We start from the raw sequence: 26,355 nt of genomic DNA, 5'->3' as shown, positions 1-26,355 counted from the left end.
TGGATCATGCTAGTTTTTCAAACTTGTGGGTCCAGGGTGATTTGTGCCAGAGGGCCTGGGTTAAGTTGTGCCAGTGACACAACTCACCCCCACGTATGATTATTTTCAACATATCATTAATTTGTAATTGTACATTGTACTCTTACATTTTAGCAGTTAAACTATGTGACATTCTTGATTTTAGACCAAAACCCTTCATGCCACACACTTATAAAACGCACTTTCTGAAGATGAAAAGCATGAAATGGTCCAATGTTGTGCAAAAGGCATGAAAACAACTAATATTGTGTGAAAACTGAATGGAGATTATCGAATTATCATAAGATTTGTGAGTGATTTAGAGCACAGCAGAACTTGGTCAGATAAAGGCTTATTAATGAAAGTTCCTGTCAAAAAATTAATTGTATTAAAAGGGCAGCTATAAAAAAAAGCCAGTGTTTAGCAGCAAACAGGTATTTTCATCTTCAGAAAGATCTTTCTTCCTCCCCATTTTTTCATCTTCAGAAAGATCTTTCTTCCTCCCCATTTTGAAAACTGTGACTTGCTTAATAATGTGGAACAACCTCTAAGTAGGGTTTCTAGGTAGTAGGTTTTCTAAGTAGGGTAGACCTGACAAATTATTTTGTCTGAGACTGATACCAGTTATAAGACATGGATAAATAAACAAACAAATATTTTCTTAGAAATACTAAAATCGGAATGTTTATTCTACTGAAATCTTACTGATATATCACTTGCATAATAATTTGGAACGTGGCGTATTCTTATATGTTATTCTTATAATTGAGAGACAGCGTTCTATGTATGTCAACAGGCATCTATTGCCAAAGCCTTTTTGCCTTAAATGATTCACAAATATCATATATTGTGTATTTAAGTTTTTTGTGTTTTCCCAAAAACTACAAAATATGACTTAGCCTATTCCAACAGTTTAATAGGGTGACAATATCTAAATAAACCTTAAAAGAGTAATTTTGTATTGAATTTGTCTTGCTTTCATATAGCATTACAGTTCATAACATTAAAATGTTCTTGTTTTACTTCAGAAATGACTGGCACAAATTACCCCTATGTATTCTCCACAAGACCACTTTTTTTCCAAAAGCTATATTTCTGAAACAATTTATTTCAGATCCAAAGTTATTGTTCTCAGGCATGCACCACATCCTGAAATATATGTACATTCTTAAGTTGAAGGCATTACTGCCATGGCCTCACTTTAAAGTCACTTTGAGTAAAAACTGGCATAACTCACCCCACTTTCCCCTACTAGATACACATTTAAAGGGACAGTTCACCCAAATATAATTTATTAATTGATATAATATATATCAATAATTTACTCACCCTCAAGAAGGTCCAAACCTGTATGAGTTTCTTTGTTCTGCTGAACACAAAAGAAGGTATTTGAAATGTCAGTAACCAAACGGATCTCTCCCCCCATTTACTTACTACCATTGTAGGAAAAATAAATATTATAGTCAATGGGAGGCAAGATCTGTTTGGTTACTGACATTCTTTCAGATACCTTCTTTTGTGTTCAGCAGAACAAAGAAACTGGTTTGGACCTTCTTGAGGGTGAGTAAATTATGACAGAATTTTCATTTTTGGGTGAACTGTCCCTTTAAACCTATTATCATATGATGTGTTTTAAAGACTAAAGAATTGGACTTTAATGTCTTTTATGTCCAGTCATTTAGTCATAGGTTTATATTCCATGGAAGACTAGGTGTGCCACTTAAAAATAATATATTATTAAAAAAAAAATAAAAATGCAAATAATCACTTTGTAAATAGACATTTTTAAAACAGTTTATTTAATTCACATTTAAAAATGTAGTTATTGTTTACATTTAACTACCCTTTTTAAACATGATTTACGTAGTTTTAAATATGTCTATTTATTTGTAAATCTATCCTTTTTTCTATTTGATCCATAAGAAAAAGGTCAGGCCTGTCTATACACTACTGGTAAAAAGTTTGGAAACATTACTATTTTTAATGTTTTTGAACAAAGTCTCTTATGCTCATTAAGGCTGCATTTATTTCATAATAAATACAGAAAAAACTATAATATTGTGAAATATTATTACAATTTAAAATTATGGTTTTCTATTTTAATATACTTTAAAGTATAATTTATTTCTGTGATGCAAAGCTGAATTTTCAGCATCATTACTCCAGTCTTCAGTGTCACATGATCCTTCAGAAATCATTGTAATATGCTGATTTATTATCAATGTTGGAAACAGTTGTGCTGCTTAATATTATTTTATAACCTGTGATACTTTTTCAGGATTCTTTGATGAATAAAACGTAAAAAAAAAAAAAAAAAAATCAGCATTTATTTAAAATAGAAATCTTTTGTAACAATATACACTATCGTTAAAAGTTGGGGTCAGTAATTATTTTTTCTTTTCTTTTTTAAATAAATTAATACTTTTATTCAGCATGGATGTTAAACTGATAAAAAAAGATAGTAAAGATTTATATTGTTAGAAAAAAATTATATTTTGAATAAATGAGTTCTTTTTAACCTTTTATTCATCAATGAATCTTGAAAAAAGTATTACAGGTTCCAAAAAAATATTAAGCAACACAACTGTTTTCAACATTGATAATAACTGAGTATCAAATCAGCATATTATAATGATTTCTGAAGGATCATGTGACACTGAAGACTGGAGAAATTATGCTGAAAATTCAGCTTTGATCACATAAATAAATTATATATAATTATATTATATTAAAATAGAAAACCATAATTTTAAATTGTAATAATATTTCACAATTTTATTGTTTTTTCTGTATTTATTATGAAATAAATGCAGCCTTAATGAGCATAAGAGACTTAGGAAAAAACTGTTTTAGTTAAAAAAATAGTAATGTTTCCAAACTTTTGACAGGTAGTGTATGTCCCACTCAGTATATTTTAAAAATTACATTCATCAAGCCATTCCATTGACTATGAATATTATAATGCATTTTAAAGTGGTTACAGTGATTTAAAATACCTGATATTAAGGTGTATTAAAAGGAATTATGTATACATTTATAGTTCAAAAGTTATTAATAAAGTGTGTTTAAAAGTTCACCAAGGCTGCATTTATTTGATCAAAAATACAGTAAAACTGTAATGTTGTGAAATAGTATTACACTTTAAAATAACTGTTTTCTATTTGAATATTTTTTAAAATGTAATTTATTCCTGTGATCAAAGCTGAATCTTCAGCATCATTACAGTCTTCAGTGTCACATGATCCACAAATCATTTTAATATGCTGATTTGCTGCTCAAGAAACATTTCTTATTTTTATCAATGTTGAAAACAGTTATGCTGCTTAATGTTTTTCTATGACATGAGGGTGATTAAATGACAGAATTTTCATTTTTGGCTGAATTAACCCTTTAATCATTGAGGGGATTGGTTGAAAAAAAAAAAACCTAATTAGTCATTTAATTGATTTTCCATGTTATTTTAAAAATTACTGTCACTTATTTTTTTTATCTGTATCATTGCTAGGTTCCGCTGGGTGAGAGATGGTGTGGAGTTTGACCCCTCAAAAGACCCTGACCTCTCAGTGTCCAGAGATTCTGGGACCTTCTCGTTGACAACCAAGGATGGACCCATTCACCAGTACCAGGGCAGATATAACTGCTACGCATCTAACGAGCTCGGCACGGCGGTGTCTAACGAGGCTCATATTGTCACAGAGAGTAAGTCACACTCATTACCACAACATTATAGAGCAACACACTTATGATTGCCTGTTTGATATCCCTGACGTTACCACATGCGGCGAGTTTTCTGTTGAGAGAATCTGGCGCACAGCAGATAACAGCCCAAAATCAAGCCCTCTGCCCCCTGTTGTGTCATATGCAGAAAATGTCATTTAGAGGAAAATTACTGCTCATTGTGTGTGCCAGTCACACAAGCACTTTGCACTTTCTGGAATTTGGGAAGCAAATCCTAGATTGCTTCCCAAATCGCTATCAAACACAACAATGAGTGGATCATTGTACAAAACAACAACAATAACACATCTATCTAGCAATCTACCTGTCTCCCTTCCTCTGTCCCGACCTCTCTGCCAGTTTCCCTGACAACAGTTACCTCAGAAACCAGTGTGAGTCGTGTAAGTGTGTCAGCGGGGACGACCACTTCTGGGATTAATATGTGCAGGAAGTGAGAGTACTCAGCATGAGCAGGGCTAACAATAGCCTAACATATTATGAACTCCACACACAGCTGGTGCTGCTGGACACATTAATATGTGCACCATCACACACTTATTTCATATAATTTTAAGCCAAGGCATTTTATAAATAATGTTGGACTAGTTATGTAGTTTTTAATTGCATTCTGGTGTTTGTTTGTTTTGTCAGCTGTGCTGTATATAATTACTTGCTAATTAACAGTTTCTCAGAAGGATAAAATGTATTTGAAATGGTCGATTATTGAAAATAATAATTTTAATCCTTCCCCATCCACATCTGAGAATGAATTTAATAATTTTTTATTCATTTACACTACCATTTAAAGAGGTGGTTGATTATGATTTCACTTTTTTAATTTTAGTCAGTGTGTAATGTTGCTGTAAGGGGCCATTCACACAGAACGCGTCTTGCGTCTAAAAACGCGAGACGCAGCGCTCAGGAGTGGTTTTAAAAAAAGCGCAGCATAGAACGCGAGAGTCTCGAGAGCTGCTCGAGAGGCGCCTTTGAGACGTGATGCAATAACGACAATAACGGAAATAATAGAAATAGGCAAACTGCAGAATTTACAGATACAAGTTTTGACATGGAAAAAAAGAAAATAAGATAATAATGAGCGCCTCCTCCGCCATGTTGCCATTATATAAAACAATTGTCATGCCAACTCGCAACGCTTGCCCCGCCTCCAAGTTCTTCTGATTGGTCCACTGTTTTGGAACTGACATTGATGAGTTGCGCTGCGTGTAAAAGTTGAAATTCTTTTAACTTGACACGGCGTCTTAAAAACGCGGCGCTCATGTGTGAGGCGCTGCAAAAGACGCGAGACGCGAGCGTAACGGTCATGCACGTCCGTCAAGCGCGTGTTTACATAGAAAAACAATGGGAAAGTAGTGCATTGGAATAGAAAAACGTGTTCTGTGTGAACGCGTCTTTGCGTCTAAAAACGCGAGACACAGCGCTCAGGAGTGGTTTAAAAAAAAAGCGCAGCACAGAACGCGAGAGTCTCGAGACGCGCATTTGAGACGTGATGCAATAACGACAATAACGGAAATAATAGAAATAGGCAAACTGCAGAATTTACAGATACAAGTTTTGACATGGAAAAAAGAAAATAAGATAATAATGAGCGCCTCCTCCGCCATGTTGCCATAAAACAGTTGTCATGCCAACTCGCAACGCTTGCCCCGCCTCCAAGTTCTTCTGATTGGTCCACTGTTTTGGAACTGACATTGATGAGCTGCGCTGCATGTAAAAGTTGAAATTCTTTTAACTTGACACGGCGTCTTAAAAACGCGGCGCTCATGTGTGAGACGCTGCAAAAGACGCGAGCGTAACGGTATTGCACGTCCGTCAAGCGCGTTTACATAGAAAAACAATGGGAAAGTAGCGCATTGGAATAGAAAAACGCGTTCTGTGTGAGAATAAACAACATCTGCAAAGTTATGACGCTCAAAGTTCAATGCAAAGGGAGATATTTTTTTTTACAGAAATCGCTTTTTAAGGACTACAAGAAGCGGCTGGTAGGGACTACAACTAGCTTCTTCCTTGGTTAGTGACATCACAAACCCTAAAATTTACCCCCAAGAATGCAACAAAGGGGGTGAGGCCATTTTGGGCTGCTTTAGAGAAGAGAAAGAGTTGTTTTTACCATGCCGTCATTTTACACCGGACTGCTTCACAAAAGAAGATCAATTGAACACTGGATTTGCACAAAAGACTAACGTGACAGCACATGCTGGTCGATGAGTTGAATCAACTCCACATCAACTATATAAATTTATCCACTAACCGTTCATAAACATCCTTTATATATTCTAAAAGTTGTAACTTCTTCCTGAGTCTCTCCATCAGTGTCTGACTCTGGTTTGAACAATGTAAGGCTGAACACTGTTAGTGACAAATCTCATTTTGGCTGCGTGAGATTCTCCAGTTTTGTTGCTGTTAAAGGGTTAGTTCACCCAAAAATGAATAATGTCATTTATTACTCACCCTCATGCCATTCCACAAGTCCTTCGTTAATCTTTGGAACACAAATTAAGATATTTTTGTTGAAATCCGATGGTAAGTACAGTGGTTCAATATTAATATTATAAAGCGACGAGAATATTTTTGGTGCGCCAAAAAAACAAAATAACGACTTTAGTGATGGCTGATTTCAATGCTTCAGGAAGCTTCAGAACGTTATGAATCTTTTGTGTCGAATCATGATCGGATCGCGTGTCAAACCGCCAAACTGCTGAAATCACGTGACTTTGGCACTCTGAACCGCTGATTCGACACGCTGATTCGACACGCTGATTCGACACGCTGATTCGACACGCTCCGAAGCTTCCTGAAGCAGTGTTTTGAAATCGGCCAACACTATATAAGTCGTTATTTTGTTTTTTTTGGGCAACAAAAATATTCTCGTCGCTTTATAATATTAATATTGAACCACTGTAGTCACATGAACTGATTTAAATATGTTTTCAGTACATTAATGGATCTTGAGAGAGGAAATGTCATTGCTGGCTATGGAGCCATCGGATTTCAACAAAAATATCTTAATTTGCATTCCGAAGATTAACGAAGGTCTTACGGGTGTGGAATGGCATGAGGGTGAGTAATAAATGAAATGATAAAGCATTTTCATTTTTGGGTGAACTAACCCTTTAAGCAACTGAAGCACGAGCTGTTAAAGCTCCACCCTCTTCTGGAAAGTGGCCAGGAGCAGCAGCTCATTTGCATTTAAAGAGACGCACACAAAAATGGCATGTTTTTGCTCACACTCAAATAGGGTCAAATTTAATAAGCAAGAGACTTCAGAAACTTTATACGTATTTACCGTCCCCAGACTTTTGAACGGCAGTGTAATTTTATTTTCTCTCGCAGACACTCCCACTCTACAGAAGGAGAAGAAGGTGATAAAGAAGGTGGAGGAAGGAGAGAGTGTGGTGCTTCCCTGTAATCCTCCAAACAGCACCATGGCCCCGGTCATCCACTGGATGGACAAAAGTAAGTCTGATTTTATCCTGGTTTATCCATGTTAAACATGAACAACATCTCAGCAATATCTATATATATGCATCTATTTCTACACCTTTTTCTCTAAGGGCTGCGGCACATTCAGCAAAACGAGCGTGTGATTCAGGGTCGCGATGGAAACTTGTACTTCTCTCATGTGATTGCAGCAGACAGCCGAGAAGACTACACCTGCAACACTCAGTTCCCCAGCGCACGTATCATCGTGCTCAAAGAGCCCATCAAACTCACTGTTGTCCCCTGTAAGCATCAAGGCAGTGGATGCTGACTGACCTTGACAAAGCAGAACTATTTTATAAAACTTGTGGCCTGAACAGGAGAAAAAGAGCATGATTTTTTTAAAAATATTGAGCTATTTTATTTAACATAACACTATCTATCTATCTATCTATCTATCTATCTATCTATCTATCTATCTATCTATCTATCTATCTATCTATCTATCTATCTGTCTGTCTGTCTGTCTGTCTGTTGTTCCGTCTATCATTCTTTCGTCCTAACATCTATCTATCTATCTATCTATCTATCTATCTATCTATCTATCTATCTATCTATCTATCTATCTATCTGTCTGTCTGTCTGTCTGTCTGTTGTTCTTTCTATCATTCTTTCATCCTATTTATCTATCTATCTATCTATCTATCTATCTATCTGTCTGTCTGTCTGTCTGTCTGTTGTTCCGTCTATCATTCTTTCGTCCTAACATCTATCTATCTATCTATCTATCTATCTATCTGTCTATCTGTCTGTCTGTCGGTCTGTTTGTCTGTTGTACTTTCTATCATTCTTTCGTCCTATTTATTTATCTATCTATCTATCTATCTATCTATCTATCTATCTATCTATCTGTCTGTCTGTCTGTTCCGTCTATCATTCTTTCGTCCTAACATCTATCTATCTATCTATCTATCTGTCTGTCTGTCTGTCTGTCTGTCTGTCTGTTGTTCCGTCTATCATTCTTTCGTCCTTCTATCTATCTATCTATCTATCTATCTATCTATCTATCTATCTATCTATCTATCTGTCTGTTGTTCCGTCTATCAATCTTTCGTCCTAACATCTATCTATCTGTCTGTCTGTCTGTCTATCTGTTGTTCCATCTATCATTCTTTCGTCCTAACATCTATCTATCTATCTGTCTATCTATCTGTCTGTCTGTCTGTCTGTCTGTTGTTCCGTCTATCATTCTTTCGTCCTAACATCTATCTATCTATCTATCTATCTATCTATCTATCTATCTATCTGTCTGTCTGTCTGTCTGTCTGTCTGTCTGTCTGTTGTTCTTTCTATCATTCTTTTGTCCTATTTATTTATTTATCTATCTATCTATCTATCTATCTATCTATCTGTCTGTCTGTCTGTCTGTCTGTCTGTCTGTTGTTCCGTCTATCATTCTTTCGTCCTAACATCTATCTATCTATCTATCTATCTATCTATCTATCTATCTATCTATCTATCTATCTATCTATCTATCTGTCTGTCTGTTGTTCCGTCTATCATTCTTTCGTCCTAACATCTATCTATCTATCTATCTATCTATCTATCTGTCTGTCTGTCTGTCTGTCTGTCTGTCTGTCTGTTGTTCTTTCTATCATTCTTTTGTCCTATTTATTTATTTATCTATCTATCTATCTATCTATCTGTCTGTCTGTCTGTCTGTCTGTCTGTCTGTCTGTTGTTCCGTCTATCATTCTTTCGTCCTAACATCTATCTATCTATCTATCTATCTATCTATCTATCTATCTATCTATCTATCTGTCTGTCTGTCTGTCTGTTGTTCTTTCTATCATTCTTTTGTCCTATTTATTTATTTATCTATCTATCTATCTATCTATCTATCTATCTGTCTGTCTGTCTGTCTGTCTGTCTGTCTGTCTGTTGTTCCGTCTATCATTCTTTCGTCCTAACATCTATCTATCTATCTATCTATCTATCTATCTATCTATCTATCTATCTGTCTATCTGTCTATCTATCTATCTATCTATCTATCTATCTATCTATCTATCTATCTATCTGTCTGTCTGTCTGTCTGTTGTTCCGTCTATCATTCTTTCGTCCTATTTATTTGTCTATCTATCTATCTATCTATCTATCTATCTATCTATCTATCTATCTATCTATCTATCTATCTATCTATCTATCTATCTATCTATCTATCTATCTGTCTGTCTGTCTGTCTGTCTGTTGTTCCGTCTATCATTCTTTCGTCCTATCTATCTATCTATCTATCTATCTATCTATCTATCTATCTGTCTGTCTGTCTGTCTGTTGTTCCGTCTATCATTCTTTCGTCCTATCTATCTATCTATCTATCTATTGTTCCATCTATCATTCTTTCATCCTAACATTTTTGTCTCCATCCATCCATCCATCCATCCTGTTTTGTTTTAGCTGTTTTGCCCAGCCTTAGATTGTTTACCATTGTTTACCATGCTCTCTCTCCTCATTTCCCTCACTAATTCTGTCTTTGTCTGTATCTGTAGCTAACTCGGTGCGTAACAGAAGGCCTCAAATGATGCGACCCACTGGCTCCCACAGCTCCTACCTGGTGCTCAGTGGCCAAAGCCTAGAGCTGGAATGCATTGTTCAGGGCATGTAAGTCAAAGCTTCTCTGGCTGTGTGTCTTTTAGAGTTTTTACTTAGTTAAAAAGTGTACTTTCTAAAAAAGTGTCCTGTTTGTTTACATCCTGTTGTTTCCCTCATTAGGCCCGCTCCCAGTGTCCAGTGGATCAGGAAAGATGGAGTTCTGTCTGAGTCACGCACCTCCAATGACAATTATAACAGAGTTCTGCGTTTTATGAAAATCTCAGAGTCTGACGGTGGCGAGTACCAATGTACCGCCACAAATGTGCAAGGCATGATAACTCACACCTACAGCATCACTGTGGAAGGTACTGTATGCTTCACACTGCCAGATCACTTCCTCTGCAGATTTAGATGTGGGGTGTGAACTTGAAGAGATATTTGGGTGGATGACTTAAAAAAAATTTAAATTAGACTTTGCTGATGAAAGCAACAACCACAGTCAGGATTTACGTTGTTAGCTCTGCATGATTGGTGTATAATTGCTTATTGCTTGATAAAAGTTTATTGGCTATCCCTTTTGAAAAGTTGTATAATTGTTGCCAATTATTGCCTTTCATGATTAGTTGATTGTTTTTGTGGTGGTCTAGCTTCCCCATATTGGACTAAAGAACCAAAGAGCCAGCTGTATGCCCCAGGAGAGACGGTCAAACTGGAATGTAAGGCTGACGGCATTCCAAGCCCCGAGGTCACCTGGAGCATCAACGGCAATCTTCTTACTGGTAACTGATTCAGTCAGAAAACATTCCATGTCTTAAAGGTAGGGTAGGCAATTCATTTTGTAAACACTTTTTGTTACACTGGTTGAAACTCTCTTCACATCCTGATAGCAATCAATAATAGATTTGGTCTAAATATTAAAACGTAAATATATCTTCTGTGGAAGTCTCAGGACCAAAAAATGTTTGTCCAATCATTGCATTCGTTGTCCTACCTGCTTGTCAACGTATGTATTTCCATACCTCCGCGCTTTTCATAAGGCTATGCAGAGTTAGAAAGACGTCAGTCACCGAGCACCACAACCGAAATAGCAGCCACCTTTTACAGTTCCTGAACCAAAACAACAGATTTATGCTTCGTTCAAGCTATGTTGTAACCGTAATTGCGAGATGGCAACCCGTGACTTTCTAACCAGAGGTGGTCACGTCCTCAGTCTCTGATTTATGTGTTTCTGTCAAAACTTTCAATGCTGAAATAAATCTGCAGCAGTTAGGTGGTACAGCTAGAGCTCTGTAAGTTGTTAACATTCATTATTATTGTGTGCTTTGAGACATGAGGTAATTTAACACCGTCTCTTGTCTCGTGGCGCTTTGAAGAATCTGCTGTGTGCGTTCATGTGTTTTGGAAGAGGCGTGGCTTTGGAGAGTGCTCTAAATGGGTGGGATATTATGCTTTCAAGCTAGCTTGCTATTGCTAGCTATTCTGAAATTACCTACCCTACCTTTAATGCAGGGTTTCCAAACTGGGGTTTATGGGGAAACTGCTGGGGTTCGTGATGAAAAATTAACTGATAAAATGATAAAAAAAAATTAAATAAATAAATCCTTTTAGAATAAACATTTTAATAATCAAAATAAAACACTAAAAGAATATGAAATACTTGTTTACCTGCATGTCATGTGACCAATTAAATGACATCAGAAAACTGTGACCATGCAAATGTGTTGCTAAATGATTTAAATATTATAAAAATATATAGCACCTTACAGACACAAATTAGTCATTGGATGAAATTACAATAGGCTGTCCACCTAACTGACTGAAACATTGCCATAAAAATATATTTGTGAGTGTAAGGGGTACCTAAAATAAGAGGTTCAGCTGACAAAAAAGTTTGGGAATCCCTGTTTTAATGTATATTTTCTTTGTTTATGTTGAATCATCTTTATCTGTTAATGAGAGACATTGGTATATGGTCTTGTATTGATGTACTGATGTGTCTTTTTTACGTAGATATTGACCCAGACCCCCGACGCAATGTGAAACATGGTGTTCTCACTCTGAAGAATGTGGAACTCAGTGACACTGCGGTGTATCAGTGTAAAGCTGCCAATAAGCATGGATCTATCCTCATCAATGCCTACGTCTATGTTATAGGTAAATTAATTTTTTTAAAAGCAGCTCTGTTTTTGTTTGTTTGTTTTTTAAGAAAATGTATTTTTTGGGGTTCTAAGAATTCTGGAAACTAAATAATATATTTTCAATTTTGTTTCTCTAGAACTGCCTCCCCAGATTCTGACAGAAGATGGAATCATGTACTCTGTGGCAGAGGGACAGACGATTGATCTGGCTTGCGAGACCTTTGGCTCTCCTCAGCCCAATGTCACATGGTGAGGCAGACTCGGTCCTGTGGGGTGTCCCTTCCTCACATGCCAGAACTGCTCCAGCCAGCTGTCCTTATTATTGCTGGGGGGAAACTGCTTTGTGGGGAGTCCATTAGGGCACATGTCATGGGCAAAATCACACTCAGTAGTCAGCATTTATAAATGTTGGTGTTCTTGGAATATTGCACATTGCATTCATTTGAACAGGCTAAAATGAATATTTTGTGTGTTCACAGGGAGGGTGAGTCCTGGGGCGCACTTATAGCCAACCCAAGGATGAGTCAGTTATCCGATGGCTCTCTACAGATCAGAAACGCCACCCACAATGACAGCAGCCAGTACACCTGCACTGTCAGCAACAGCAAAATCACCATCACCGCTGAGCTGGATGTACTCGGTGAGTTCTACATGCGTGAATGCTCATGCCTTCATGCATACTTGATTTATAACTGGTTTCACTTCAGGCCGGTAGGATCATTCCTTTTCATTACACTAATTCTTTGGTTGATGCTTTTATTATATTCTGATATTCTTAGCAGGATATTATGCACATTTTAGTTATTGTATATTATAATTATCGTCATCATCATTGGAGTTTATAAGTTATTTTCCTTTGATTTTGCTTTTTTATAATAATAAATCTAACAGGTTAAGAAAAATACAATTAATTCAGGATATATTCCCTGAAAACAAGTCTAAAAACAAGTAATAAAACTGTTTTTACTTAAACATAAGGCAAGAAAATACTGGTTAATAAAATCATTTATTTTTTAATTAATATAATCTCTCTTCATTTTTTGTATTACTTAAAATCAAGATATTTTTTACAAATAGAAAATTTATCTTCCAGATAAGACAGTGATTGTGAAACCTCCGTTGGCTCTGCGGATTCAGCGGGGGCAGCCAGCTACCCTAACCTGCGAGTACTATGTGGACACCAGGCAGGTTGCCCCTCAAGTCCAGTGGAGGAAGAACCGACAGAAGCTCACAGAGTCCTCTGATTCAGACAAGTATGCTTTTATACCTTCAGAAAGCTGCAAAATAACTTAGTTTGAACTGTACAATGTGATCTCATGAACATTATTAATCATAAACATCTTAGCTACATGATAGATGAATCCACCCTCATAATACCTGATGTTGAAGAAGAGGATGAAGGGATTTACACCTGTGAAGTCATTACCACTCTGGATATGGCAGAAGCGAGTGGCTCCATCACTATCGTTGGTAGGTTACTATATAATCGGCCTGTTCTCTATAACATGGCCATGTCTAAACCCTTTTACATGTCTGGATCTATATAGCTGTATGTGTTGTGTTGCGTGTTGTATGATAATGTGACCTACAAAAAGGACAAAAGGACATTTTTTTGCTGTAGGCAGATTCAAGAAATAACCTTTAAAATCATAGATGCCTTGTTTTTACTGGCATCTTACCCCTTGACCTCTTTGTCAACCCTCATTAACCAGACCGACCAGACCCTCCGACCCAAATACAGATGACCGAACCTAAAGAACGCAGTGTCACTCTCAGCTGGACACCTGGAGAGGATCATAACAGCCCTGTGCTAGGTATAGTATATGTTTTTTTCTGTTTATGCAACATATGCAGTCAATATTTTTTGAAATGCGTATTGATTTTCTTCCCTTTAAATGTCAAATGTTGTATAAGTTGATGGTTGAACAAAATGTGATATTGCAGTTTGGCCCCACTAAAAAGATTTGGACATTTTCGGACACTTAAATCACACTTAAAATATATAAAAATAAATATTTTTAAAAAAAATGTTTCCTTTTAATTTGTTTTATTTATGTTTTATTCATTGTTTTAATTATATATCTTTATGATTATTTAACCCATTATTAGCTTTTCATCAACTCACGAACCCCATTTTGGGAAATCATAATTTAACCCAATTTAACTCAAATCTTATAGTGGAAAAAGGTGCTTTCTGTAAAATAATTGTCATTTGAGTTCATATTTTATATCTAATGCAGTGGCAGCATTCTTACATTTTTAAGTGTTTCAAGTGTCCAAATACTTACAAAATCAGGGTAATTTTCTCCTGTTTTATGTGTATATATACATGTTTATGTATCTAGAGTATTTGATTGAGTTTGAGGAGACGGGATCTGAAAGAAAGGAATGGGAGGAGCTAAGCCGCGTGTCTGGCAGCATTCAGCGAACTACCCTTCCCTTGAAGCCCTTCATTTCTTACCGCTTCCGAATCATCGCCATCAATGACATTGGCAAGAGTGACCCGAGCAAGGAAACGGAGGCCTATTCCACACCAGCTGCTCGTAAGTAACACTGTGTGTGTGTGTGCGTGTGTGAACTTTTACATTGCCTTGAAAAAGAAAATGCTTGTACCGCTATGTTGTGATGCATTTGTTTTGTCTCTTGAATCATTGTATGACACTTTGAATTTGTGTTTGCATCTTCTCTCAGTGTGTGGCTGATGTGAAGTGACAGTTTTATTGCCATGTTAGAACATCTTGGCACTAAATTATGACTTGTCCTCCACAGCTCCAGACAGCAACCCTGAAGGAGTGCGCAGTGATTCCATCGACCCAGGCACCCTTGTCATCACATGGAAGGTGCGTTGCACAATTCAGAACAAAAATGATTCTGTCTTAATGTTTTCCCCCTCATGTCGTTCCAAGCCTGCATGATGTTTTTTTCCCCCATGGAACACAAAAGAGAATGTGAAAAGGAGCAGATAGTGAACTGAAGCTTGAACCAGTTCCAAAATAGACAAAAAAGTTAGATAAAAGGAGTCCATATGATGTAGCCTACATGTGATATTGCAGTGTTGGCAAGTAACTAATTAAAAAAAATAGCGACGCTACTAACTTCATTACATTTTTCAAGTAGTGGTGTAGAATAACCAACTGTTTTTAAAATGTTTTAAAACGTAAGTATTCACTCTCACGGTTGTCTCTTTCTCTTATGTAGCGTTGTCAGGTCTGATTTATTCTAGTGAGTTGGCATGTCCTAAATGATCTCAAAATATGTAGCACTTGAAAGTCTGATTCATTCAAAGGAATTGGTTCAAGTGAATCAATTCATCCTATACGGTCCCCCCTCTCTCTCTTATGTGTAGTGAACCGGTTCATCTTAAACAATCCTCTCTCTCATAGTGTTAGAAAGTCTGACTTATTCTAGTGAATCAGTTCATCTTAAACATTCCTCTGTCTCATGTGTAGTGTTAGAAAAGTCTGACTCACAAAGTTTCATCCTAACCGGACCCCTCTCTCTATGTAGTGAAAATTCAGATTCATTCTAGTGAATTGGTCCATCTTAAATGGTTCTCTCTCTCTCATATATATAGAGTTAGAAAGTCTGATTCATTCTAGTGAATCACTTCATTCTAAACAGTCCTCTCCGCCTCTCTCTCTCATATGTAGTGTTAGAATAGTCTGGTTCATTCTAGTTAATCAGTTCCCAAAAGGCCCTTTCTCTCTCATACGTTTGTAGCATTAGAAAGTCTGATTCATTCAAGTGAATCAATTCAACCTAAACGATCATCTGACACACTCATATCTAGCATTGGAAAGTCTGATTCATTCAAGTGAATCAATTCAACCTAAACGATCATCTGACACTCTCATATCTAGCATTGGAAAGTCTGATTCATTCAAGTGAATCAATTCAACCTAAACGATCATCTGACACTCTCATATCTAGCATTGGAAAGTCTGATTCATTCTAGAGGATGAGTTCATCCTAAATGGTCATCTCACTCTCTCTCGTATGTACAGTAATTTTGGAATGTTTGATTCATTATAGTGAATTGGTTCATTATAAATGATCCAATCTCTGAAAAAGTCTGATTAATTCTAGTGAATCAGTTCATCCAGACAGTTCATGTAAATAAACCAATAAATAAAGGAATCCCTGTACTTACTGCCAACATTTGAAACTCTCATTGTTCACAAAAAACTCAAGACTGAGTCTGTGTTCTTGCAGGAGTTGGACAGGCGTAGTTTCAACGGCCCAGATTTTCGCTACAAAGTGATGTGGAGGAAAGTTTTGGGCAGCGGTCCGTCCTGGCACACCAAATACATCACCTCTCCACCCTTCGTCGTCACAGATGTGGGCAACTTCTCTGCCTTTGACATTAAAGTGCAAGCTGTTAATGAGATGGGAGAAGGTCCAGAGCCCAAATCCGCCATTGGATACTCAGGAGAGGACTGTGAGTTTGTCATGTTTGATATTTTTGCTGCTACTTTTCCTGACATCTTCCTGTAAGGTTATACATCTCAATTCACCCCAATTAAATTAAATTAAACAGAGATTTTAGTTTCACGTTAATCCTGAGACAGACGTTTTAAAGGGAATCAAAATGCGGGTGCTCTTTCTCCCTATCAGACCCTCTTGAGGCCCCTCTGGATGTGGGACTGCTTCTGATCAACAGCACTGCTATTGAAGTCACATGGGCGCCCGTGAACAAAGAAACTGTAAGGGGCCGTCTGCAGGGTTACAAGGTAACATACGGTGCTGCATTAAGCTCAGCCAAAAAAAATAAAAAAATGTGAGATGTAAAATATCTTCAACAAATTGTCTATCATCCATCCTATAGATTTATCTGCTGCACTTTGGCCCAGAAAGTAGACACCTCAGACGGGAGCGTGTTAGGGAGGGGAAGCCGACAAACATCTCAGTTGTGACGACGGACAGTAATGAGGAGAAGATGATTCTGGGAGATTTGCAGCCCTACTCCCATTACGCACTGGCTGTAAGTGTCTTTAATTATAAAGGAGAAGGACCCCAATCTGAACCCCTCACTTTCCACACTCCAGAAGGAGGTAAGAACGAGAGACAAAAAGTAAAAATAGATGAAGCAAGGTGAGGGTTTCAAATTCTGTCATCCATTTTTTTCAGTACCTGGTCCTCCATCATCTTTACTTCTGGAAAGCCCATCAGAGACAGAAATGATACTGCGTTGGACTCCACCCATCCAGCCGAATGGAGTCCTGAATGGATACATATTACAGTATCAACAAAGTGTGTCAACTAACTAACAGCCTAATTCATTCTCATCAGTATTAGAAGCAGTAAACATTAAACATCAGAAGTATTACATTTTGGCAGGATACATGAAAATACAATACAATGGTTGAAAAAAAAAAAATAGATGAAAGAAGGAAACAATCTATGTTTAGACACTCTTTTGACTTGTCCATGTAAACAACCACCAAGCATTTAATCAGAACCTAAAAAACACTCAGAACACCCTAGTAACACCCTGGAAACCACCTAGAACACCCTATCAACTGCATAGCAACTAAAAAAAACCCTCTCGAAACACCTTAGCAACTGCGGAGCAATGTAAAAAAAACAATCAGATCATCTTAGCAACTGCATAGCAGCACAAAAAAACACTCAGAACACCTTAGCAACGACCTAGCAACACTCTAGAAACACTCAGAACATCATAACAACTGCATAGCAGCGCAAAAACACTCCAGGTAAACAACCACCTAGCATATAATCAGAACACCCTAGATATCTCCTAGCAATGCCCTAGTAACCACCCAAGCAATTCTATAAAAGCACCCAAAACACCTTGGCAACTGCATAGCAACGCATTAAAAAAAAAACTCCCTAGCAACACCCTAGAAACCACCTAGAACACTATAGTAACTACATAGCAACACACAAAAACTCTCAAAACACCTTAGCAACTACATAGTAACCCAAAAAAAACTCAAAACACCTTAACCTTTGCATAGCAACATCTTGGAAACCACCTAGGACACCCTTGCATTAGCAACAAACAAAAAACTTTCAAAACACCTTAACAATATATATACTGTTTGAACAAACACCCATAACATCTTAGCAACTGCATAGCAACTAAAACTAAAAGCCACTTAGAACAACCTAGAAACCACCTAGAACACCCCATCAACTTCATAGCAACTCAAAAAACACATTAGCAACTGAGAAGCAATGCATAAAACAATCAGATCATCTTAGAAACTGCATAGCAACACAAAAAACACTCAGAATATCTTAGCAATTGTATAGAAACGCACAAAAATGCCCAGATAATCTTAGCAACATAATAGCAACACACTAAAAACACTCTAAAAGTGCTGGGTGGTTAAAATTAGGGCTGGGCGATATATGGCATGCGATTGTCACGAGCATTTCGTCAGTAAAGCCGGTTCCCTAATTACCGCTAAATCGCCATCACCTGCTTTCAAATGGAGCGCCATTTAATAGACAGAACCGTAGTTCACTGACAAGCTACGCAATATCGCGTTCATTATCGCAGATGAATCGCCTTCAATAATGAACGCAATATTGCGTAGCTTGTCAGTTAAAATTTTAAAACAACTATAACTACTAAATATAAAATCACTAACCTGTATTAAAACAATATTTTTTTACACCTTTGTTCTCTTTCCCCTCCATTTCTCTGCAGTTGATAATGAAGACAGTCCTATGCAGGTAGAAAAGATTAGTGACCACACCAAGAATCACTTCTCCTTAAAGCTGGACCCTCGCAGCCGTTACCGCTTCTACCTGCGGGGATACACGGCTGCCGGAGAAGGACTGCCAATCATTAGGGAGGGAGCTACCACACTGGATGGAGGTCAAACACTTTACTGATCACTGAATGATTTATCTGGAGTTGTATCTGCTGTAACTGCACATGCGTTTTGAGGGGTTTTACTTGATGATGGAATGTTTTCACACACATTTCAAACACTATGTCCTGACCAGACATGATGCGACACATTTCTAGCGACAAGTAATTTATGTGTCCACATTTAACATTTGTGAAAGTGACACAATCTTTGTTGGGAAAAGTTACCTTTAAAAGTAATGCATTACATTATTGCATTGCTCCCTAAAAAAGTAGATAATTGAATTACTTGGTAACTTTTTATGGAAAGTAATGCGTTGTTACTTTTGCGTTACTTTTTCTCACCTGGGCTGGGCTTGCTTGTGTTTTTTTTTTTTTTTTACAAAAAAATGGCAAAAGTGAAATGAATAAGCCTCAGGCTAAAGGAAATGCAAATTCACAGCTGTAGCCTACTGTAGAGAGTGCAGCTCAATCAAACCATTCAGCTGTGCTGCTGTTCTGGATTGTAAAAGAATAGGTTGCAGGACAAGAAATGTATTATTTAATGCATTGTCCTGCATACTCTTTCTCTTAAGTATTATTCTCTGGAGTATTATTCTGAGTATTCTGAAGAGATGTCAGTCAATAAATGGGAAAACAAAGTAACTTGGGTTACTAATTTGAAAAAGTAACTCAGATATTTTGTTACTTGTAATGCGTTACCCCAAAGTCCCTTTAAGACAAGTCATTTCACTCGGCGGCCATCTTTGAAACGCCTCTCGGGCATCCTGGGCATCATGCAGCTCCAAAGCTGTTTGCCAAGCTTTCGATTAAATTTCATATTTGAAATCACCAATGAAATCTGACAACAACTGTCTCATATTTTTTTTTCCAAATGCTCGAATCATGACAAAAAAACCTGTATTTTTATGCTGGATCAAGCTAATGCGCATGCGCAGTCCTAAATGCACGTCTCTTGTGCCTCATTTCGGAGGCGCGCGTCTGACTGTTTCTATAGAAACCGGTGCTTCTAACCATAGACTTCTAACGGCCGCTGCAGTGACGCGATGACTTTACCAGTCGGCGATTGGCTCTTATTTAGAAGGCGGGACTTATTCCGCCATATTGTGCGTTACACTTTCTCCCATTCAAGACAATATGAGTGACACGTCTTGTGTTATTCTATAGTCTTTGGTTACCCCCAACACTGGACACAATCACAGCCAATACATTGATTTTTATTGGAACAAACAAATTTGTTTAACAAACGAATATCATATTTAAGTGCATCTAAGTGTGACTTGTTTTGTTTCTGTGTGTAAACAGGTCCACCCTCCAACATCAGCTTATCGATTGGAGAGACATCCGTCAACCTGACCTGGCTGTCGAAAGAAAGACAGCGGAACGTGGGATTCGTTATTCATTACCTGAGAGGGGATGGTACGTGCCGTATAGACAGGATGTGATTGAGAATGATTGAACACAAGCTCATTCATCGAATAGCAAATCAGGAAGTAGCAGCTTTATTACCTGTTCTCTTAGTTTAGTTAGTTAGTGCCTCTACCCTTTCAGTACCTGAGAGAGAATACAAACGAGTGTGTTTTGATTTATATTGTATTGTGTTCTGTCCAGGCAAAGGCAAATGGAAGCACTCTGAAAAAGTAAACAGCTCTCAGTCTTTCTACACGCTGCAGGGGCTCCAGCCCGGATCCCAGTACCACCTGCGGATTGACTTGGGAAACAAGACTATCTGGACAGATAAGATCCAGACAGCTGGAACATGTAATCACAAAACAGCCCTCTTAATGCTTTTTATAATAAATTGTACTGATGTGCTATATATGTCCAGACCACTGAAGAGCTTTCATGAACACCCTTGAAGATAAGCTTTTGGACTGGAAAATGGAGTGCAGATGATGTTTTCTTGTAACCTTAATGGGATAGTACAGCCAAAAATGAAAACTGTCTTCAGTTACTCTCTTTACCCTCATCTTGTTCCAAACTTAAGATGTTTTTTAAGTAAATTTGTGTAATATTTTCCATACTGTGATTTTCATAGTATCTTTCAAGCTTCAAAAAGAACAAGTAACACCCTAAAAGTATAATAAATGTGGCCCAGATGACTATTGCTTGATTTGGAGCTTGACAGACATGGTCACTACGGAGAGTATTCTTCAAAATTCCACTTTTTTTGTTCATTGAAAAAGCTAAATATACACTATGGTTCAAAAGTTTATAATTTATAATTGAATATAATGTTAATTTTTTTTATGTTTCTGAAAAAAAGTATCTTAACAAGGCTGTATTTATTTAAAGGTGCCCAAGAACGTTCTTTCACAAGATGTAATATAAGTCTAAGGTGTCTCCTGAATGTGTCTGTGAAGTTTCAGCTCAAAATACCCCATAGATTTTTTTAAATTAATTTTTTTAACTGCCTATTTTGGGGCATCATTAACAATGCACTGATTTACACTCGGCGCCGCCCCCTTAAATCGCGTGCTCCCTGCCACACGAGCTGTCAACTATATTACAGCGCATTTACAAAGTTCACACAGCTAATATAACCCTCAAAAGGATCTTTACAAGATGTTCGTCATGCATGCTGTATGCATGCTTCGAATTATGTGAGTAAAGTATTTATTTTGATGTTTACGTTTGATTCTGTATGAGTTTGAGGCTATATGCTCCGTGGCTAACGGCTAATGCTACACTGTTGGAGAGATTTATAAAGAATGAAGTTGTGTTTATGCATTATACAGACTGCAAGTGTTTAAAAAATCAAAATAGCGACGGCTCTTGTCTCCGTGAATACAGTAAGAAACGATGGTAACTTTAACCTCATTTAACAGTACATTAGCAACATGCTAACGAAACTTTTAGAAAGTCAATTTACAAATATCAGTAAAAATATCATGCTATCATGGATTATGTCAGTTATTATTGCTCCATCTGCCATTTTTCGCTGTTGTTCTTGCTTACCTAGTCTGATGATTCAGCTGTGCACATCCAGACGTTACTGGCTGCCCTTGTCTAATGCCTTTCATAATGTTGGGAACATGGGCTGGCATATGCAAATATTGGGGGCGTACACCCCGACTGTTACGTAACAGTCGGTGTTATGTTGAGATTCGCCTGTTCTTCGGGGGTCGTTTAAACAAATGAGATTTATATAAGGAGGAGGAAACGATGGGGTTTGAGACTCACTGTATGTCTTTTCCATGTACTGAACTCTTGTTATTTAACTATGCCAAGGTAAATTCAATTTTTGAATCAAGGGCACCTTTAAACAAAAATACAGTAAAACAGTAATATTGTGAAATGTTGTAAAATAACTGTTTAAAATGCTATTTAATCCTTTGATGGCAAAGCTGCATTTTCAGCATCATTAATCCAGTCTTACATGATCCTTCAGAAATCATTCTAATATGCTGATTGTGCTGCTTAATATTTTTGTGGAAACCATGATACATTTTTTTTCTTCATATACATTTTTTCTTTAATACATTTAGATTATTTAATGAATAGAAAGTTCAAAAGAACAGCATTTATTTGAATTAGAAATCTTTTGTAACATTATAAATGTCACTTTTGATCCATTTACTGCGTCCTTGCTGAATAAAAGTATTCATTAAAAGAAAGAGAAAAAAGGTAATGAATGCTAATGTAGGTTTGGAACGACATGACGGAGAGTAATGACAGCATTTCTATTTTTGGGTGAACTATGCCTTTGATATAAAACAAAGAGTCAAGAAATTCATAACAGCATTTCCCCCCTCTGCTTAAGTAGTCATGGAGAAACGTGATGGGTTTGTGACCGAAAGCTGGTTCATTGGACTCATCAGCGCCCTTGTGCTGTTGCTGCTGGTACTGCTCATTCTATGTTTCATAAAACGAAGCAAAGGTGGAAAATACTCAGGTAAAATACACTTGCAACAGCACACACACCATTCTAATCAATTTAACCATCTAATAAGCGATTAGTCGCCTGACACTACCTGGAAATATCCCTGAATTTTGATCTTCTTACAGTTAAAGAGAAAGAAGAAGGCCAGATAGATTCTGAAGCTCGGCCGATGAATAATGAGGGTTTTGGAGAGTACAGGTGTGGTGAAGTTTGAAATATTATTGCAGAAATTTCCTTTCCTTGTTTCTTATGTTCTTTCTTTCTCTCCTAAATGCTCTTCCCAATGATTTACAGATCTCTGGAGAGGTATGCTTTGCAGTGGCGCCGTTTGTTTTGCATGCAAGGCTTTCTCAATACTTTCCGTTGCATGCACAGAGTGGCATTCTTGATGTACCTTTTTGATGTTGCACTTGGTATATATTTGTAGCTTTATGTGTATTTCTCCCCCCTTCCCCTCCCCCCTTTTGCGCAGTGACATCGAGGAGAAGCGAACGGCCAGTCAGCCGTCTCTGTGCGAGGACAGTAAACTATGTACCGATGATGCTCTAGATGACTACGCCAACAGCAACAGCGTGCAGACCGAGGTCCTCATGGACGAGTCGCTGGCCAGTCAGAGCAGCGGCGTCCGTGACGTTCCTGACCCTGAGACTCTAGAAAGTTCCCCTCTAAATCCTGCCACAGCCATCTCCCACCTCGGCCTGCCCAACTCCGCCGGCTTCCTTGACTAGCCGGGCGAGCCCGAGACCAAACGTGGATTCACACATGTGCCCACCTGTTGCAACCGCTCATGATTAACCAAATAATCGAAAACCCACAATAATGAGACCTACACACACAACAGATGCCAAGAAAACCTACCAGATCCACTGCTGGAACTTACTTCAGACGTAATTGGACCAACACAACACTTTTAACACAGCCAGAGGAAAACATTCGACAGACATATAACAAATAGACTGCCATGCTCGTTGTTTACAGATATTATCTCTCATTTTGCGATATAAAATAGGCTATAGCCGTTTACAGTTATATAGACGTGACAAGAACATCTCCAGAAGAGACTTCTTTGATAATCCGGTGAAAAATAAAGCATACGCTGAGCTCCTGTGGCAGATGAAAAATCAAAATGGAGTCGGATTCACCTGTTAGTCAATAAAGAAGCGTTGTGGGAGAAGGGTGTGAGAGAAGAGAGAAGCTGAGGGCCTTAATCGAAGTTTAATCAACTTACTGTGTTTTGTGCGTCTCTACCATTTTGTTTATTCTTTGAAGACTTGCCTGAACCATTTTTATAATTAATTTTTTATTATTAATTTATTTATTTTTTACGCAAGATTCACTTTTGTGTCATGTTTTAAAGGTGCTGTAAGCGATGTTAGCTATCAAGAAACTTCTGACTTAGCCACGCCCCCTTTTCCAAAACCCCACCCTATAAAGATTAGCACTGTTAGCTTGGACCCATTAGCCCCTGCTGGTAGATGCCGTTGCTGTGCCGAATTTCGACCCCCTGCCAGAATTTTAGCCCCCTAGTAATAGGAGTTGGTGTGAGGGCGGTGTTAGGATTAAGGGCGGGGTTAGGATTAGGCAATCAGGTAGCGACTTCAACGAGGGGGGTAATAATTTGTCAAGGGGGCCAAAATTCGGTATGCTACTAAAAACATCTTTCTCCATCGAAATTCGCAATGTATTCGGACAGAATAATTTTTTTGCCAACTTTTTTAAATCAAAATCTAATAATGTATCTTCCAGTGAAGCAGCCTTTTAGTCCGCCTAAACCCCACCCCTTACTTACAGTCAACTGCAGATGGATAGAACCAATCCCCCACCTTCCATTTTCTTTCATTCCATAAAATTTGCTTACGGCACCTTTAAGTCATCTGTACATTGATTTGTTGTAATATTGTCATGATTCAATGGAAGATACATATCGGCATCCCCTCAGTTACAATTATAGAGTTCCATACTGTAAATACATGAGATGCAATGACTCTACGACATAAGATCGTTTATAGCAAGCTGTACATATAAGCATCTATCAATTTAGCCAAATACAGTATTAATAATCTCTTTCATCTCCATCGGTTCCTGTGCCTGCCTACATCAACATCACCACCACCACCATCTCTCATATTTATTTCTCCCTCTCTGTATGTGTCTGTGTTTTCTAATCCTTGTTTTCTGCATTGTATTAAACTGTATTGATCGATTCTCTCTTGCAGTCCTGTTGGTGTAAAGCCATAAGAATACACACGCAAGGTGCGTAGTTTTGAGGTCGTATTGAGTTAGATAGGGTTGTGAGAGAGTACGTCACACTCACAGTTTAGTTTGGTTACATAAAATGCAATCATGTATTGGCTTGTGTCTTATTACACAGAATGTATGCTTTGTTTGGGTGGGAATTCTTCCATACCAGTATACCAAATAGCATTTGTTCTCTTTTTGCTTTTTGGTTCATTTGATTTGACAATTGATAAACAAATATAGCAGAATATAGCACTGAGAGAATCTATGGCACATCTGGTATTTCTCAAGAGAGGGGCACAGGGAAAAAAAAAAACTCTTAATTTCCAGATGAATGTAAATATAGCCCAAAAGATTGTTTGTTATGATGTTGAAAACTATGTGTCTTGTTGATTGTTTTAGGTTTTGAAATTTTGAGTTTTGTAACTTTTTTTAACTTTAAAGTAACTTGTTAGTTGTGATTTGAGTGTGGTAGATGAGTAGTGCATAGTTTTAAAAAACTAAGAAAAAGTCCTTTGATAAATAAATGTTGCAGGTTCTGAAAAAAAAAAAGCTGATTGGATAAAAGAGACAAAAAAAAAAGCTAATTGAAGCTACCGGCAAAACATGATTGCGCTTATAGTTTCCCCGAGTGCTGAAGAATGGCAGTATTGTGCGTATCTGATTAGAATCTATCGCTGCAGAGGCAGTGCGAGAGGAAGGACGCAGTCATCTTATTTTGCACACTGCACACACACACACACACACTTCCAGGGAGCAATAGAAGCGTGCTGACTCAGATCTTTGAGACCACTGTCTTGCGGCGGGCTTTTGCAGTGATTCCCAGCCCTCTGGGATAGCTGTGGGGGCCAGACTGCTCGAACTGTGTCAGCCTCCCTCACAAAAGCTGTACAGACACACTCAGGACAAAAGTCTCTTAGAGATCTATTTTCTTACAGGAAGGGGAAGTGATGCAAATTATATTCAACTCAATATTCAACTGAACTGCTGCTAGACGACTTGTGTATTTTGTCAGTGTCTTGACTGTGTGTTGAGGCGAATCAACTCGGATATCCACTATACTGCCCTCTGCTACTGCAAGTAAAACTGGGTGGGAGGGCACAATTTAAAGCTTGACTAGCAAACAAACGTTGCCGTTTCTGTTGTTACTTGTCAAATGTACGCATTCAAGCTCATAATGCATCTTAAACTGTAGGCTTAATGCATAAATAAGCTTGACATAATAGTCTCTTATTCCTCTTGTATGTTCTGTTTGTTACTGCATATGATGTGAAAATAAATGAAGGACCAGATGAATGAGGCTGTGGGACTGTATTGGTCACATTCCCCTGTGGTGTTTGTGGACTGAAGGGGTCAGTAAGGGCGGGATACGTTATCTAGATATGAATTTTGCTATTGTATCTGCATTACCAATCAGCCAGTGCAAGTAAATACTTCTTAAATAAAATCAATGGAATCATCTACAGTTGTTTGTTTATGTGAAAATACATCA

At 37.6% G+C, this 26,355-nt stretch overlaps 1 protein-coding gene across 4 annotated transcripts in view; it reads left to right on the top strand.

Annotated features, from left to right (window-relative positions):
* Window positions 1–25,430, top strand: part of l1cama (L1 cell adhesion molecule, paralog a) — a 70,284-nt gene extending 44,854 nt beyond the window's left edge. For 2 of the 4 annotated variants that reach the window (XM_048179155.1, XM_048179152.1), the window contains 25 exons: window positions 3,524–3,717; window positions 7,087–7,209; window positions 7,308–7,478; window positions 9,721–9,832; window positions 9,944–10,128; window positions 10,411–10,542; window positions 11,774–11,917; window positions 12,039–12,150; window positions 12,381–12,541; window positions 12,995–13,154; window positions 13,247–13,371; window positions 13,614–13,715; window positions 14,247–14,444; window positions 14,671–14,741; window positions 16,114–16,339; window positions 16,516–16,631; window positions 16,727–16,952; window positions 17,029–17,151; window positions 18,578–18,748; window positions 20,048–20,161; window positions 20,354–20,503; window positions 22,506–22,637; window positions 22,751–22,823; window positions 22,920–22,931; window positions 23,098–25,430. In XM_048179155.1, coding sequence (XP_048035112.1) covers window positions 3,524–3,717; window positions 7,087–7,209; window positions 7,308–7,478; window positions 9,721–9,832; window positions 9,944–10,128; window positions 10,411–10,542; window positions 11,774–11,917; window positions 12,039–12,150; window positions 12,381–12,541; window positions 12,995–13,154; window positions 13,247–13,371; window positions 13,614–13,715; window positions 14,247–14,444; window positions 14,671–14,741; window positions 16,114–16,339; window positions 16,516–16,631; window positions 16,727–16,952; window positions 17,029–17,151; window positions 18,578–18,748; window positions 20,048–20,161; window positions 20,354–20,503; window positions 22,506–22,637; window positions 22,751–22,823; window positions 22,920–22,931; window positions 23,098–23,353 — 3,589 coding nt within the window. In that variant the 3' untranslated portion in view covers window positions 23,354–25,430. The remainder of the gene's footprint in view (window positions 1–3,523; window positions 3,718–7,086; window positions 7,210–7,307; window positions 7,479–9,720; window positions 9,833–9,943; window positions 10,129–10,410; window positions 10,543–11,773; window positions 11,918–12,038; window positions 12,151–12,380; window positions 12,542–12,994; window positions 13,155–13,246; window positions 13,372–13,613; window positions 13,716–14,246; window positions 14,445–14,670; window positions 14,742–16,113; window positions 16,340–16,515; window positions 16,632–16,726; window positions 16,953–17,028; window positions 17,152–18,577; window positions 18,749–20,047; window positions 20,162–20,353; window positions 20,504–22,505; window positions 22,638–22,750; window positions 22,824–22,919; window positions 22,932–23,097) is intronic. The other 2 variants (XM_048179153.1, XM_048179154.1) reach the window with 2 other exon arrangements.
* Window positions 25,431–26,355: the final 925 nt, after the last annotated feature.

Source organism: Megalobrama amblycephala, linkage group LG24, assembly GCF_018812025.1.
Source record: "Megalobrama amblycephala isolate DHTTF-2021 linkage group LG24, ASM1881202v1, whole genome shotgun sequence".
Lineage (NCBI taxonomy): Eukaryota > Metazoa > Chordata > Actinopteri > Cypriniformes > Xenocyprididae > Megalobrama > Megalobrama amblycephala.
This window is presented reverse-complemented; position numbering and strand designations above follow the sequence as displayed.